We start from the raw sequence: 15,938 nt of genomic DNA on the forward strand, positions 1-15,938 counted from the left end.
TGTAGCATTGTTTCTAATATCTTCTAAATGGATAGAGGGAACCAGATGCTTACTGTAAATGTCAGATGCTTGAAAAGTGAAAATATAGTTTGAAGGAACCCGTGCTTTCCAGAGGATGAATACTGATTCCTCTTTACCCTGGTACATCAAAATACATTATTGTAGACTCTGAATTTTATATTTAGCTCCATAAATAATGATTTCAGCAGAGTTCAGTAATTGGTTTCTGAATTGGTAATATGATTTTACCATTGGATGAGCATAAATAGATAAAAGCCCTGGCTCATTTTTCTTTTTCAGGGCTTGTAAAATGTGACAAATGTTAGCTGCTGAACCACCATTAGATTTCACAGCATAAAACCAACCACAAGCATAATTGATATAGGGCTCATACTTCAAATCACTGCTAATTTTCTCCACTTAACATGTCCAAATGCATATGACATACTAAACTATCAATTAAATGTCTCCTACCTGAGCTTTGGTTTTAATTGTACCTGAAAAAGAATGCCTATTGACAGGCAGTCCCACTTAGTGGTACTGTTTCAACTGCTCTGTGGGTTGACTGACTATATTTTAGAGTTCTCCAATGTTCTTTTTCATAATAAAGATTTGTATCCTGGCTACCACGTCTTCTTCATTAAAATTGGACGATATATCAGTCGGCTTAAGCTAAGTCATTCTATGGTAATAACCCTCAAGTTTAAATGACTTAAAATAAGGCTTATTTCTCTTGATGTTATTTGTCAGCCAAAGTCATTGTCAGCTTTGTTCCATAATTCTGGGACCCAGGTAAAGAAGCATCCCCTCATGGACTGGACTAGAACCAATGAACTGTGGTGGGGTGTGAGGGGAAAGAAGCATCCCCTCTCTGGGACATGCCATTCTTGTTTAAAAGGGAAAAGAGAGATGACAGAACCAAGTGAGTTTATGTTCGGCAGTGGCATACCACTTCCTGTCACATATCATAGAACAAATCAAGGCCAAGACTGCCATCCAAGGTGAGGAGGTAAAGTGTGCCCAGTGGGAGGGACAAAAATATTTGGGAATAGTAATATAATCTACCACAGAGGTTGTTTTCATTCTCAAGCAGGTATCCTTTTGACTGACTTTTAGACTATATACAAAATCAGTTTTTTTTAGGTTTTACTAATATACAAGAAAGACTTTCTTATCTCTGGGCTGGGGTTTAGCCTGATTTATTTTTAATATGAATCCACAGAAAAATAAGCATTAAAATCACTTTGAAAAATTAATATTTGGAAGCCCCATAAATATAATGGTGGTGTAAATATAAACAATATTACCTTACAAACTCAACTAATTGAAATCTTTCTCATATTACTCTAAGTGGAGAAAAATAACTGATTCCCACCCAACCCCCACTCCAGCCATCAGGAAACTCTCAAAAAGAACTTCATATAGTTAGTATTTTAAAGCAGATCATTCAGATATGCTGCTCAAATTTGATGAATATCTCTTGTCATTTTATATGATGTCACAATGAACAGAGGTATACTTTTATTTACATAGATGGCAAATGATATATTTTTAGATTTAATTGCTATATGTTAGGGTATTTGTATATGACATGTATATACAAGGACTGCTTTCTTAGCGATTCTTCCTTCTCTGGAAATTTTTTTTTTAGCTATTTGTGAATAGCTGTTACTTTGGGCACTGAGCCCAGCTTTTCTTAATCTGACTGTCTTTCTTTTCCTATTTTAAGATACTTTGAAAATTATTGGTTTATTTTCTAAAAATGAAGTAAGTAAATTATCTCTAGGTTCCCCTTAAATGATATTTTATTATTAGATGGTTTAAAACAGTTGTTTGGCTTTTCAATAATAAGTATAAAAACTGATCACATTGCATGTCAAAATTTATTCACCCATGGTTTGATAATAATAGCTATAATACTTACAGAATGCTACTGTCATTATTCTAGGTGCTTTATATGTGTTGTTTATTTATTCCACACAACAACCCTATAAGTACCAATATTATCACCCCCTTTTTTTTTTTTGAGATGGAGTCTTGCTCTCATAGCCCAGGCTGGAGTGCAATGGCTAGATCTCGGCTCACTGCAACCTCTGCCTCCCAGGTTCAAGCGATTCTCCTGCCTCAGCCTCCGAGTAGCTGGGATTACGGCATGCACCACCATGCCTGGCTAATTTTTTGAATTTCTAGTAGAGACGGGGTTTCACCATGTTGGCCAGGCTGGTCTTGAACTCCTGACCTCAGGTGATCCACCCGCTTCGGCCTCCCAAAGTGCTGGGATTACAGGCATGAGCCACCTTGCCTGGCCGTATTATCCCCTTTTTATAGATGAGGGATTTACCGTACTTACTTTAGTACACATCTATATTCAGTATTGGAAAAATAAGCCATGTTTGGAAGGGCTTATCAGTGAGGCTAGGAATTTGGCCAGTTAAAGCAGGAAACCAACAGAAGAAAGGGAAGTAGTAGCAGAAGCTTGTTTAGAGGTTTCCTGAACCTTACTCTATTCTCCAAACAGAAGAATTTCAAAAAAAGGCTTAGGCAATTCTTTTAAGCTGTTAGTCAAAGGAGAACTACTTTCTTTTTAGTTCTAGGTCAACAAATAATCTACTAGTTTTTGTGAAGGCGCAATCTGGAATTTCTATATATATATATAATTTTATTTTATTTTATTTATTTTGTTTTTTTGAGATGTAGTATCACTCTGTTGCCAGGCTGGAGTGCAGTGGTGCGATCTCGGCTCACTGCAACCTCGGCCTCCCAGGTTCGGGTGATTCTCCTACCTCAGCCTCCCGAGTAGCTGGGATTACAGGTGTGTGCCACCATGCCCAGCTAATTGTATTTTTAGTAGAGATGGGGTTTAACCGTGTTAGCCAGGATGGTCTCAATCTCCTGACCTTGTGATCTGCTCGCCTCAGCCTCCCAAAGTGCTGGGATTACAGGTGTGAGTCCACCACGCCCGGCCTATATATGGATTTTATTATGATCTTGAAACATTAGCCTTTTGTAATCTTCGACAGAACAGAGAAGCTCGGGAACATAGAAGCACAGGAACCCTTCTTCAAGTTAGAATAGGAACAAAGTGCACAAATTCCAATTATTCCTTTTGATGGCTGATTACCTGATGATAGCTATGGGACAGCAACTCTTTGTAGTGTAGCTGCACTTAGGAGCAAAAAGGAAGTCTAAGAGTAGATCTGACAACCCAACCATAGTTAATGTGGAGAGCCTTTTTCTATTTGCAGATATTTCGGTGGACTACTTATTGTATGTATACAAATGTTTTTATACTTTTTACATGATGATTACATGAGTTTATGTGATGATATGATTCAATTTAACATAACTGAAACTCCAAAGTTGTGTAATGGTTACAAAGTTGTAGAATAAAAATATCTTTAAAGATTAAAAAATTATATAAGATGAAGAAAAGAATCAAATGAAAGTATTGAGTCACATTTTTATTCTATTTATAATAGTTTCTTTGCTGTCTATAACCTTTTCATTAGCCTTCTCAAACAAGGGGTTAAATTTCAGTGGACTCAATTCTTCCAAATTTTGGGAGTAATATCTATCCATTCTCACCAAAAGCAAAAAGTCTAGAAACTACCAGAAAATAAAACTCTAGAAACTAGAAACTCTAGAAAATAATCTATTACTAGCTTTCTTAGTTGTTAAGTGTACTATAAAGCCTTTAAACCTTTAAATATCTAAAATAATTTTCATAAGAAACTCAGAGAAATTAAGGGAGAAACTGAGAGGAAAACAGTAACTGGATTGTCAGTTGCTTTGTGTTGTTGAGAAAAAGGAGTTATCGATTAGTTAAAATTGATAACTAATTGCAGCTAATATATTGGACAATATTAAAGTCTGCAAGTCATTAACAAGTCAGGGTTAGGCAGGGGTAATATTTGTTACCTTTCCTCTGAAACTTGATGTCTCTATTCCTGAATATATCATTACTTTGATTCATCAACATTTTTGGACAAGTAACATTAGTAATAAAAGCCATCAAAGTAGTTTGCCATTGTCCTGCCTTTTTTTAAAAAAAAAAATTAAAAAGGTGACTATGTTTTACACATGATAGTTTTTTCCATGTTCTTCTGGTTAAAGAGCAGATAGAAAAAAAAAACTTAAAACACGGCAAGGCTGTAACATGCCAAAGGTCACATAACCTGTAGGTACAGCCAGATTTCCTAATTATTAATCTATTGAAATATTTTGCAGTTCATTAGATTACTAAATCTGGTTATCAATTAATGATGCACCTGACATACACCCTTCTAGTTTCATAAAAATCATCTCATTAGCCTGGGCGTGGTGGCTCACACCTGTAATCCCAGCAATTTGGGAGGCCCAGGGGGTGCAGCAGATCCCTCGAAACCAGCCTGGACAACCTGGCGAAACCCCATCTCTACCAAAAATACAAAAAAAAAAAAAAAGCAGGTGCTGGCTGAGGTGGGAGGATCATCACCGGGGGCCCTGAGTTCAAGGCTGCAGTGAGCCGTGATCGCGCCACTGCACTTCAGCCTGGGCGACAGAGTGAGACCCTTTCTCAAAACGCACATACACAACAACAACACAGTAACAACACACCAACTCCCAAAACATCTTATTAAACTCTGTGGATCTACGCCATTTAAACCTAATTGTTTCAGGAAATCGTCTAAAAACATTTTTTTTTTTTTTGTCCTGGAATGGAATGTGTATGTAGGCTCAGGGAATAACTCAGTTTATCAGGTTCTTGGCTGTTTTTCCACAGGTCCAAAAGGATAAATGGATAAAGTGATGCTGAAATAACTTAGAGAACCCGTATTCCAATGCTTCTATGTTAAAACAGTGAAGCAGTTTTTAAAATAGAAAAGTATCTACAATTTTGCTTTCAAGCAAACTAGCGTTAACGGAATCATTGCTATTCAAAACTATTTTTGAAGTATCGGTGTATAGTTAACAAAAATAATTTTTAAAAAAGAAAGTTGTCGTATTCTGGATTCCACACCCCCCCACCCCCCCTCGCCACTCGTCGCCCTCCCCCAACCTCCACCCTCCCATGGCTTAAGTCGCATAGCTGAAAGGATTTTGCTCATTTTTTCCAAAACACTTCACGTCTCGGTAGTAGCCAATCATGGAAAGTTTCAAGCAAATGTTACATTTGGGATAGGGATGAAGCTAGTCCGGGGCTGCTCTCGGAGGAGTCGCCAGGCGCCCTGACCTGGGGGCCAGATGCGAGCTGGGACCGGCTGAGCTCCGACAGCTCGGCCAGACTCAGCCCCGCCAAACCTGCTGACCTCACTGCCCTCAGCTGCGGAGGATCTCGCCCATGAATCTCCCCAACAGCTCAAATCCCCGGAGTGGAGGAGCCCACCGCTTCATAAATGCGAGAACCCAGAGCCCCTAGTACCCAACTAGGCTAGCCTCGGAGTTGGCACGGCGTGCAAAAAGTGGCTACTGAGCAGCCGGGCCTGCCTCATCCGCTTCACACGTCAGTTTGACTCCTCTCCCCGCCCCCCACCAATCCCCCGCCCCCCACCAATCCCCCGCCCTACCCTCCGCGCACCCAGAGCCGAGAGAAATTTGACTGCCCTAATCGCCAATCAAAAGAGAGGTCGAGGATTTGAGCCAATCGGAGCGGGCGAAGGGGGCGGGCCGTCGGCGAGCGCCGAAGGTCTCTAGCCCTCCCCTGCGCTTTAGCCTCAGTGCGGGAGCCTTAGGCGGTGCGAAGAGAACCGGTCGCGGCAATCCTAGGGAGCAGCAGCAGCAACACCCGCATCCGCTGCGGGAGTAGGAGCCGGAACCACACCCACGTAGCTGCCCTTTCCTCTTCTGTCATTTCCCCGCCCCACCACAGACCGCGTTCCCCGAGGAAACCGGCCGCCCACGCCCGGAGCATCCTCCCCTGTTGAGCGGGCGCTGACGGACCCGGCGGCATGATGCGGCTGCGAGGCTCGGCGATGCTGCGGGACCTGCTCCTGCGGTCGCCCGCCGGCGTGAGCGCGACTCTGCGGCGGGCACAGCCCCTGGTCACCCTGTGCCGGCGTCCCCGAGGCGGGGGACGGCCGGCCGCGGGCCCGGCTGCCGCCGCGCGACTCCACCCGTGGTGGGGCGGGGGCGGCTGGCCGGCGGAGCCCCTCGCGCGGGGCCTGTCCAGCTCTCCTTCGGAGATCTTGCAGGAGCTGGGCAAGGGAAGCACGCATCCGCAGCCCGGGGTGTCGCCACCCGCTGCCCCGGCGGCGCCCGGCCCCAAGGACGGCCCCGGGGAGACGGACGCGTTTGGCAACAGCGAGGGCAAAGAGCTGGTGGCCTCAGGTGAAAAGTGAGTGTCTCCGCGAGGCGCAGGAGGCCTCGTTCCGCTCGGGGCCCGGGCTCAGGCTGTGTGGGGCCCTGCGGTGGGGCGGGATAGAAGCCGAGGTTCTAGAAAAGAGAAAGAAAGAGGTACCGGGCGGCCTGCGCCGTCTGCGCCATGTGATTAGGCCCGGCCCCGCCCGCGCCTTCCCCGCCCGCGCCCCTCCGCCAGGCTCCCGCTTCCCTTCTCCGCCCCCGGCGGGGGTCGCCCTGGTGGGGCCGCGGTGGGGCCTGATGGGCTCGCCTGGCGTCCGCAGCGCCAGAGAGGCCGCTCCCCTGCCGCGCCGCGTGCTCAGCTCTCTGGCTCGCGGCTGCAGCGCCTGGCCGCCCGCCCCAGCCATTCGTGGGCGATGCCGCACGAACATCTCCACCGAGTGACATTTAGGAGTTGGGCGTTCAGCAGAGCATTTACCTTCCTGACTTGTCGCTTTTCCTGGCTCGTTTCCGCTCTGCCTGCCCTCCCTTGGTTTCTGCCGTCATCCGGTTGGAAGCCAGATGTGACAGAGAGCTCTTTATATTTCTGTAGTGGCTACCTCAGGCACGTGTAGAGCCATCTGGGGCACCGGAAACAATGTTTCAGAAGTGAGATTAGGAGGAATCGGGTCTTGTGGCCGAGAAGATGGGGCACGCAGTATAGACCACCTGTTTGCACTAGGGACCAGCTTTGGCTTGTCAGGTCTTCCGTGAGATGGGGAGATTTTTAGAAATAAAAGTTAAATAGCCAAAATGAAATGTGACATAATACACTAATTCAGTGAAAAATCTGAGTTGAGTAGGTTTTGTGACTTCATTGTGATAGGATGTTGACTCATCCTGTATGTGTACAGCACAGTAGTTTAGTTTTAAAGCAAAATTGGTTTTTCTTAAAACAATATGCAAAGCAGTCTCCTAAATATTTTTGTCTTGTGTAATACAAATGGACCACTTCGTTTTCCCAAAATGGGTAAAAATTTGCCGGTCTGCTTTCATTATACCTTACTGTTTTTTCTGGCTTTGTGCGCTGACACTCTAACCTGTTTTGCTTCCCTTTTATTTCTGCTATTTACAGCTCTAGAGTTCCTTAAGTCAAACTGAAAGTGAGAACATTCTTATAATTTCAATCTCACGCCTGCTTGATGTTTTCCTGTAATTGAAGTTGGGACCTTCCAGAAACTTTCCTAAAGTTCTTCTCCCAGACTGAAAAAGATTATTTGAAAAGAATCACTTGATGATGGGCAAAATTTGTGGTATTTTGTGATGTTGGTTTTGTGCCACAAAATAGCATCCTGACCATGGACAGGTTATTTAATATCTTGGGTTAGATGACTTAAATCCTTTCAAGTTCTAAAAAGCTATACTTCTGTTAAATTTGTACTTCTCTCATATTTTAGGGACTAGAATAATGTTTAATTTCATCAGGGACTCACTTTTACTTTAACGTCATCCGGTTTACGAAGCAAGTAACGAGTTTACATACAAGTGCCCAAGGTACAGAATTGCAAAATGCAGTCACCACCGTTTAAAAGTTAATCTTAAAGGCTACAAGATGGGAACTGCATTCTAGTAAAATTATGTCTTCAGGTCTGTGGCTCTGCAGTGGCTCTAGTGCCTCTCTTTTTTTTCCTCTTTTGTCAAATAGGAATTGAGCTGCTTCTGTGATTTACTTGTCCAGAAGTTTCTGGTTTCATTGCCTTTTTAATAAGAAATCACCTTTTAGCAATGGCCTGAAAGTTGTGAAGAAAGTATTTTAATTTGATTAAAGTTTCTATTTCCTGAATGATCTGGTTTCCAAATGTAGCTTTCCCTCTTTGGCTCCTTTCATTTTGCCTTTATGTGACAAACATTTCTCTTATCCTGGGAGATAAGCTCCCAGTTGATCCTGTTATTCTTTCTAATGCTTAGCCTGCAAAGCATAGGTCATCCCTCAATCAGCAGTCTACCTGGTATGCTAGCACTCTCTCAGGACTGTGCCAGATTTTATGTAGTATTATTAAAGGAAATAACCATGAGAAAATTAAATTAACATTTTGTAAAAGGCTTAGAACAATATTTGGCGTGTGTTAAATGACACATAACTATTTATTAAATAAATGAGAAAAAATTGCTTCTTCATTATTGTAAAGCCTGTTAAAGAGATTGGCCTTTGAATTTCAGGCTTGCACATGAAGGTTTTTAATTTTTTTAGTTTCCACAAAAATGTTTATCTTGAGAAATTGCTATACATCTGTCTTATATGAAACTATGTGAGTTGCACTGTTTACCTTTTGCTCTGCTGATAAATAAGTTCAGAGTAAATTTAATGCTTAACCACACCAATTTCATCAGTTCACATGGCTGGGATGTCTGCGTTTCCTCCTTTCCTTGGTCCTGAGTTTATATTTTATTTACTTTATATTCTGGAAGGAGGCGGGATATAAGCAAGTTACTTTACCTTTTATTCACAAACTCTTTGAACTAATGTCACCTTAGACTATACTGTCTCCATTACACAACTTTAGTGTGGTTTAGGATACGAACGTCTTAATATCATATAGAAAAAATTAATGATCTTTGCTTAGTTTTGTCTTTAGTGATCTTATTTAATTTTGTTATGGTTCATTCTGTCATCTTGAAAACCAACTTTGCTTGCTTCTCTTCATTTTCAAAATTGTTCTCTCTTCTTTCCTAGTTCTTTTTGGATTTCCTCACTGGGTAAACCCTGAGGCTGAGGCCTTTGCCCCTTTCCCACTTGTCTGCCTTCTCAACAGCATATCCCTTCTTTCAGCTTTGACTCTCATCTTTGTGTAGGTAATACTTCATCTCTTAATCTAAAGCTCTGTTCTTACATTTGTTGCCAAATATTCAGTGACTTCAAATTTTAAGTCTGTACCCCAATATTCATTCTTTTCTTCAATTCAACCTATTTTGCATACTGTTATGAGATTAATTTTAGAGTTTTAATTTGAAAATATCACTCTCCTTCCAGAAAACCAACAGGAACTGGAATGAGCATTTTATTGAAGTCACAAACTGTGTTATGGTTTATGCCAGCAGTTGCCCATATGGACATTTTTATCATACTTTTCTCTGTCAAGCTGGTTATACTTATTTCCGTAAAGTCCAGAAGTATGTATCCTATCTTAGTGAATGGTCCCTAGGAAGAGTCAGAGGGATAGAGGTAAGGGGCATTGTTAAGTTTTTTTTTTTGGACATTTATTTTTTAATGAGAAAGGAAAAGAGATACATAACAGAAACTGGGCTGGAAAAATAACAGCATATGTATGCTGTTAGAAAATAGATAATTCATACAGGATGCAATATTGAAAGTATTCTGTTAAAACAACAGTGAGGTCACTTTCCCCTTGTTGGATTGGCAGATGTTAAATCAAGTGATTGGGAAATAGGAATTCTAGCATTGCTAGTAGAAGTATAAATTATTAGTTCAGTTACTTTAGGCAGTTTGGTAGTTTCTGTTAAAAACTGCATACCTGTGATGTGGTAGTTGGATGTTTGCACATCTACATGAAGTCGTGGCATTCAGAAATATTTGTAATTACACAAATAAGCATACTTTAAAATACATTTATATTTAAAAGTAAAAGTGCAAGCAAAAATGATTTCAGCTAGCTTTAGATAGTGTGAATTTATGTTTTGATAGTTCAGCTTTATGTTTTGATAGTTCATATATTTAGTAAATGGAAAATGAAGGGCAAAGAAAATCATCGAGGTGTGTATACTCTGAAAATTTAATTTTTTTTTTTTTTTTTTTTTTGAGATGGAGTCTCACTCTGTCACCCAGGCTGGAGTGCAGTGGTGTGATCTTTGTTCACTGCAACCTCCGCCTCCTGGATTCAAGCCATTCTCCTGCCTCAGCCTCCTGAGTAGCTGGGATTACAGGCGCCCGCCACCACGCCTGGCTAATTTTTGGGTTTTTAGTAGAGATGGGGTTTCACCATGTTGGCTGGGCTGGTCTTGAACTCCTGACCTCAGATGATCCGCCGGCTTTGGCCACCCAAAGTGCTGGGATTACAGGCATGAGCCACCGCACCTGGCCTGAACATTGAATTTCAAAGTAAGATGAAATGCTTGTGAATTTCAGTGAACATTGAATTGGGTAGACTGAACAATACTAGTAAGGAAGCTGAGTTAGTATTTGGCAGATATAAATATTAAGTTTTAGAACTGAATGACGAAACCTCTGTTAAAATAGGGGCACGTGTTTTTATGATCCTTCAGTAATGCATTTGGTTTTAATTTTAAAAGTTAACATATTTACAATTCACTTAAGCTAAAATCAAGGTGGAAAGTGTGTTTCATTTTTTCCTTTGGGCTTCTCAGGCAGCCCCTTAGTTATTTTTGATTTCTTCATTATTAAAATTTTTTTCTAGGTGATGATTATCAGTGAGTTTTAGTTTTTTGTTTTTTTAATTTTATTTTTATTTATTTATTTATTTTTGAGGTGGAGTCTCGCTGTCACCCGGGTTAGAGTGCAGTGGTGTGATCTCAGCTCACTGCAACCTCTGCCTCCTGGGTTCAAGTGGTTCTCCTGCCTCAGCCTCCCATGTAGCTGGGACTACAGGCACGTGCCACCACACCTGGCTAATTTTTGTATTTTTAGTAAGATGGGATTTTACCATGTCAGCCAGGATGGTCTCGACCTCCTGACCTTGTGATCTGCCTGCTTTGGCCTCCCAAATTGCTGGGATTACAGGCGTGAGCCACTGCACTCAGCCCAGTTTTTTGTTTTTTTAAAAGCAAGTGAAAAAGGTACCAATAACTATATGTCATAACATTTTTGTGGCCTAATATTTATATTGAAATGTGCATCAGTCATTGATAACTTTGTCCATGATCTGTAATTAACAAACTCATGCTGTTAATTTATAACTTTATTAATATTTGGATGAAATTCACTGAAAGAGCAAGAATTAGATTCTGAGGGGTGTAGTCTCCTGGAGTTTTAGCTGCATGTTTCCAGACCTTACTCTTTTATAGAAAAGTCTGCCTACCTCAAAGTCAGCTAATCTATGAAATGACTACCAAATACAATTCAGCCTTTTTTATGAGGCAATATGTAGGCCAGCTAAAAGGGAGGGGGGGCACTATTTTAGTCCAAAGATAAATGTCACTTTGAAAGAAATTTGCTGAAGATATTTGTGGGTTTCTTTGAGTTTTAAAAAGTTATTTAAAAGAAATCAGGCTGGGCGTGGTGGCTTATGCCCGTAATCCCAGCACTTTGGGAGGCCAAGGCAGGTGGATCACTTGAGGTCAGGAGCTCAAGACCAGCCTGGCCAACATGGTGAAACCCTGTCTCTACTAAAAATACAAAAATTAGCCAGGAGTGGTGGCGGGCGCCTGTAATCCCAGCTACTCGGGAGGCTGAGGCAGGAGAATCGCTTGAACCCAGGAGATGGAGGTTGCAGTGAGCGGAGATTGTGCCACTGCACTCCAGCCTGGGTGACAGAGACTCTTGTCTCAAAAAAAAAAAAGATAATAGTAAAAGGCTGTACTACTTCCTTCTTGTGATATTTGAAATGAAGAACAATTATGACTATATAAACTGAAAGCCTAATTATAGAATTTGTGTGAGGGAGCTCAATCATGTTAAATCCTATATAAATTAAGGTTATATTTTATAGTTGCCTGTCTGTACCTTTTCACCTTTAAGTCATTTGCTAGTAAGAGAAATGCTAAAGAAAGCTGAGTAAACAGATGTATTTATAAAAATAGTTATTAATTACTGATATCTCTAAGTGAGGTACATAGCTTTCACATAGAGATACTGTTACTACAGTTTTACCCTGAAATCTGCTCAGGTGCAAAATTGCTTTGGTTATGAAACACATTACTTATGAGTGATCACTGCACTTAGTGATTTTCTGACCCCCTACAATGTAGTAGAAGCAAAATGTTAATGTACCTTGACTTCCATTTGGAAGTGTCCTCTGCTTGATATGTTAAATTCATTATAAAGAAATGTTTATAATAAAAGCATTACTTTCGAAACATGGAACTGTAGATGTTGCATAATGAATAAAACTGATAGCTTTCAGGATGAAGAAATATATTTTTGCCTATTTATTTCTGGTACAGGCTTCTAAAAAAGATTTTTAAAATTGTCTTCTTGATGAGGATATTTACAGTGACATAGACACGTCCTTCAATTTTTGATGGGATTGTAAACTTTCTGAAGGGCAATTTTTAAGCTCTATGAGGAACTTAAAAAGTATTCATACCTTTTTAGGAATCTAAGTTCACAAAGTAAACTGAAGTGTTAGAAAGATTTATTTCCTAATATTTTTGGTACAGTGTTATGCATACTAGAGAAAAATGGAGAAAAACTCATGTTCAACATTAGTGGGATAGTTAAGTAAATTGTGGTACATTCATATGAGTCTCTTATTTAGTCATTTAAAATGTTTGCAGATACTTTTTAGGATATAAGGTAATGTTAGGCCAAAAGTTAGAATACAGAATTTTCTATGCCGTATGATCTCAAGCTATTTTAAAAAGCTCAGAAAAAGTAATAGAAGGAAATAAGCCAAAATGACATTAGCAGTTGTGGTTTATGAGAACGGGCATTGTTTTTCCTGCCTCCTTTTGTTAAACTTTTAAGATTTCCCCTGCATTATAAGTGGGAAACGTCTAAAACAGTAAAAAACATTCCATAGTTTTGAAAATCAAAGGAACCACATCTGTTAAATTTTGAACTTGTAAAACTCTACTGCCTACTCTTCTAATATCCTGATTCTGGTTGTGTAAGAATAGTAAGCACCATTACATTGAAAGAAAAGTATGAAAATAGGTTATGTATAAATTTGCACAGCTCCTGTTTATTAGCATTGTCTAATCATATTCACTGGTACCCTCAAACATCAAACTTTAAAAATTTAAAACTATTCTTGATATAAGTCTCCCTAGTAAATGTTACATATTTCTCTGCCATATTAAAACATTGTAATGAATAGAGTTTAACATTTCTTGTTCAACTTATGTGTATTTTAAGGATGCATTATTATACTGCACTGTAATACAGTGATGCTGTAAGACAAGTGCTGGCACACTTTCCCTGAAAGGCCAAATAGTAAATATTTTCAGCTTTTGGGGTTCTCTAGTCACTACTACAACTACTCAGTTCAGTGGTGGTAGCAAAATAGCCACAAACAATAGGTAAATAGATGTGGCAGTCTTCCAATAAAACTTTATTTACAAAAAGAGGAGGTCCCTGCTGTAGTTTGCCTACCCCTACACTAAAATATATTTATTGGTAAGTTCTCTCATGCCTTGATTGGTTCTGCTTTAACCAGTACTCTTAAGGGTGGGTTTGTTCTTTTGTGGATTTTTGTGTCTTGTATCAGTTGACTGTCTTCATGTCTCTACTTTAGCAATCCTCCTTCCCTCTTACCTTCTGTATCCAGTTCTGCTTAGCTTTTTCAAAAAATTGTGGTAAAATATACATAACATAAAAATTACCACTTTAACCATTTTTAAGTTCCCTAGTTCAGTGGCATTAAATACTTCCGTTAGTTTTAGAACCCAGATGAATATGCTAATGTGTAAAATAAAAGTATGTAAGTCGTGAGTGAATAAAGTTTATGATCTCACTTTAGTGTAGTGATTTGGAGGACATCTATTTTTAGCAACTCAAAAACTGAGAATTAGGCTTGGAAGTAACTTTAAAGAACATTTAATTCCAGCTGGTTTTACATATTATATAAGCTGCCCACAGATATTAAATGACCTAAACAAGTTCAGACAATATTAGAACTTGTTTTGATTTTTCTTTTTTCATCTATTAGCAGCAAACTAATTCAATTTATAGAGTTAATTTTTTTTAGATTCAGGATTATGAGAGATCTTATAAACCCTTCTCCCCAGCTGCTGCTTTCTTCTCCCATATTCATCTCTACCTGAATACTGCCTTCACAAGGCAGTTCACTCCCTTAGAAGGCAGCCCATTCCATTTTCATAGCTGTTTCATTTTTCCTTATGTGTGGCTGAAGTTTTTCATTAACTTCTACCTATATATTTTAGTTATTCTGAACAAGTCGTCTATAGTGGTATCAAAGTGATTGCAGTGACAGAATTCATATAGTATCTGTATTATTCTATCTAGATATATTAAAGGATACTTGGCTGAAGAAATGAGTTATTGGAAAAACTAACAGAGTTGGATGTTACAGACTTGATCTCCCCAGATCCTAGTCTTCCCACCGGAGACAGCCAGACTGCCTTTTGGGTCAAAATTCTGAAGTTGTGCAAACGTATGGACAAATTACCATGAGCTGACAGGGACAGCCTGACCATTTCCTCACATAAAGTGGCTTTTGTGCTCTTTACTTTGGTGTGCTTTTAAATGAATTTGTGCTATAAAGTCCAGTCAAAACAGCAGCCCTAATTGAGTATAATCTCATCTTTGCTTTGACAGGATGCAGTTTTATCAAGGCAGACTAATTTAGTTCTCTTATTTGCACTTTGGTTAGAAATTTATTATTGTTCAAGAATTACAGATATTATTCCTAAAATAGAGTGCTAACCACTGAGAGCATGAGGTGGCAGAGCAGGAAGAGTCTGGAACTGGGAACAAAGGATGAGCTTTGTAGGACTAATTCTGGTCCAGCCACTTAAGATTTATGTGACATTGGACCTGCTGCTTGACTTTGATACTCCTTAAAACAAAATTTTTTTTTAATTTAAAATTTAAATTAAATTTTTTTTTTTTTTTTTTTTTAGAAATGGAATCTTGCTGTGTCACCCAGGCTGGAGTACATTGGTGCCATTATAGCTCACTGCAGCCTTGAACTCCTGGGCTCAAGCAGTCCTCTTGCCTCAGTCTCCCAAGTAGCTGGGACTGTAGGTGCATGCTGCCACACTCCTCTAGGACTCTCTTTATCTGTACACTGGTGACAATTAACCCACCTTAATTTACCTCATAGGGTTTTAATATGATAGAAAGTGAGAGTCCTTTTTTAGCAGTAAAGCCTTAAAAGATGTAAGTTTTTATTTTTAAATTCCACCAATGATTAGCCTTGGGGCAAAATCACTTGGATGATAAGTAGAATTTGTCAATTTGTTAGACTTAACATTCATTCTAATATGCTGTTTTATTATATGGTCAGCCACCATCAATTCAACTTTCCGTCTAACAGGTTTATTAATCTGCCAGTTTGCTGGTGTTGATAGACAGTTGTTATCAGTCAGCTCACTATAAATTCAAAATGATACACTGATTTTAAAACAACCGTAAATATCATCTGAAGGATCATTATTCTTAAATGAAGGCATAAAGACTAGCAAATCCTTTTGTATTGTGTTATTATTAGGCCTCATTTTTTTTAATCCCACTTGAAAAGATAGTTTTTCATTGTCTCATAGGTTTACCATACTATACTATGTGTTTTAAGAGTTATGCGAAAAAAAAAATTAAGAAAGGCTTGACCCCAGCCTTGAAGCTTTATAGTTTGGGGAGGTTGGGTAATATGAAATGTTATTTAACAAAATAAGACCGTACAGTTGGTTTCAATTATTTTCCTCTGTTCATTTTGTAGTTCTTAGTAAGGATTTTTTTTTTTAAATTTTCTTCCTTTCATTTGATAGTTTTTTATTTATAAGGTTTTTGAACTGATGAAGATGAATTT

General features: G+C 39.5%; 1 protein-coding gene across 3 annotated transcripts in view; it reads left to right on the forward strand.

The window, feature by feature from the left end:
- The first annotated feature begins 5,678 nt into the window (after positions 1 to 5,678).
- The window catches only part of GLS (glutaminase), an 85,190-nt gene continuing 74,930 nt past the window's right edge, over positions 5,679 to 15,938 (forward strand). For 2 of the 3 annotated variants that reach the window (XM_054478712.2, XM_054478711.2), the window contains exon 1: positions 5,680 to 6,313. In XM_054478712.2, the coding sequence (XP_054334687.1) occupies positions 5,928 to 6,313 (386 nt within the window). In that variant the 5' untranslated portion in view covers positions 5,680 to 5,927. Of the gene's footprint in view, positions 6,314 to 15,938 lie in introns of all 3 variants that reach the window. The other variant, XM_054478710.2, reaches the window with a different exon arrangement.

This window comes from Pongo pygmaeus, chromosome 11, assembly GCF_028885625.2.
Source record: "Pongo pygmaeus isolate AG05252 chromosome 11, NHGRI_mPonPyg2-v2.0_pri, whole genome shotgun sequence".
In the NCBI taxonomy this organism is placed as follows: domain Eukaryota; kingdom Metazoa; phylum Chordata; class Mammalia; order Primates; family Hominidae; genus Pongo; species Pongo pygmaeus.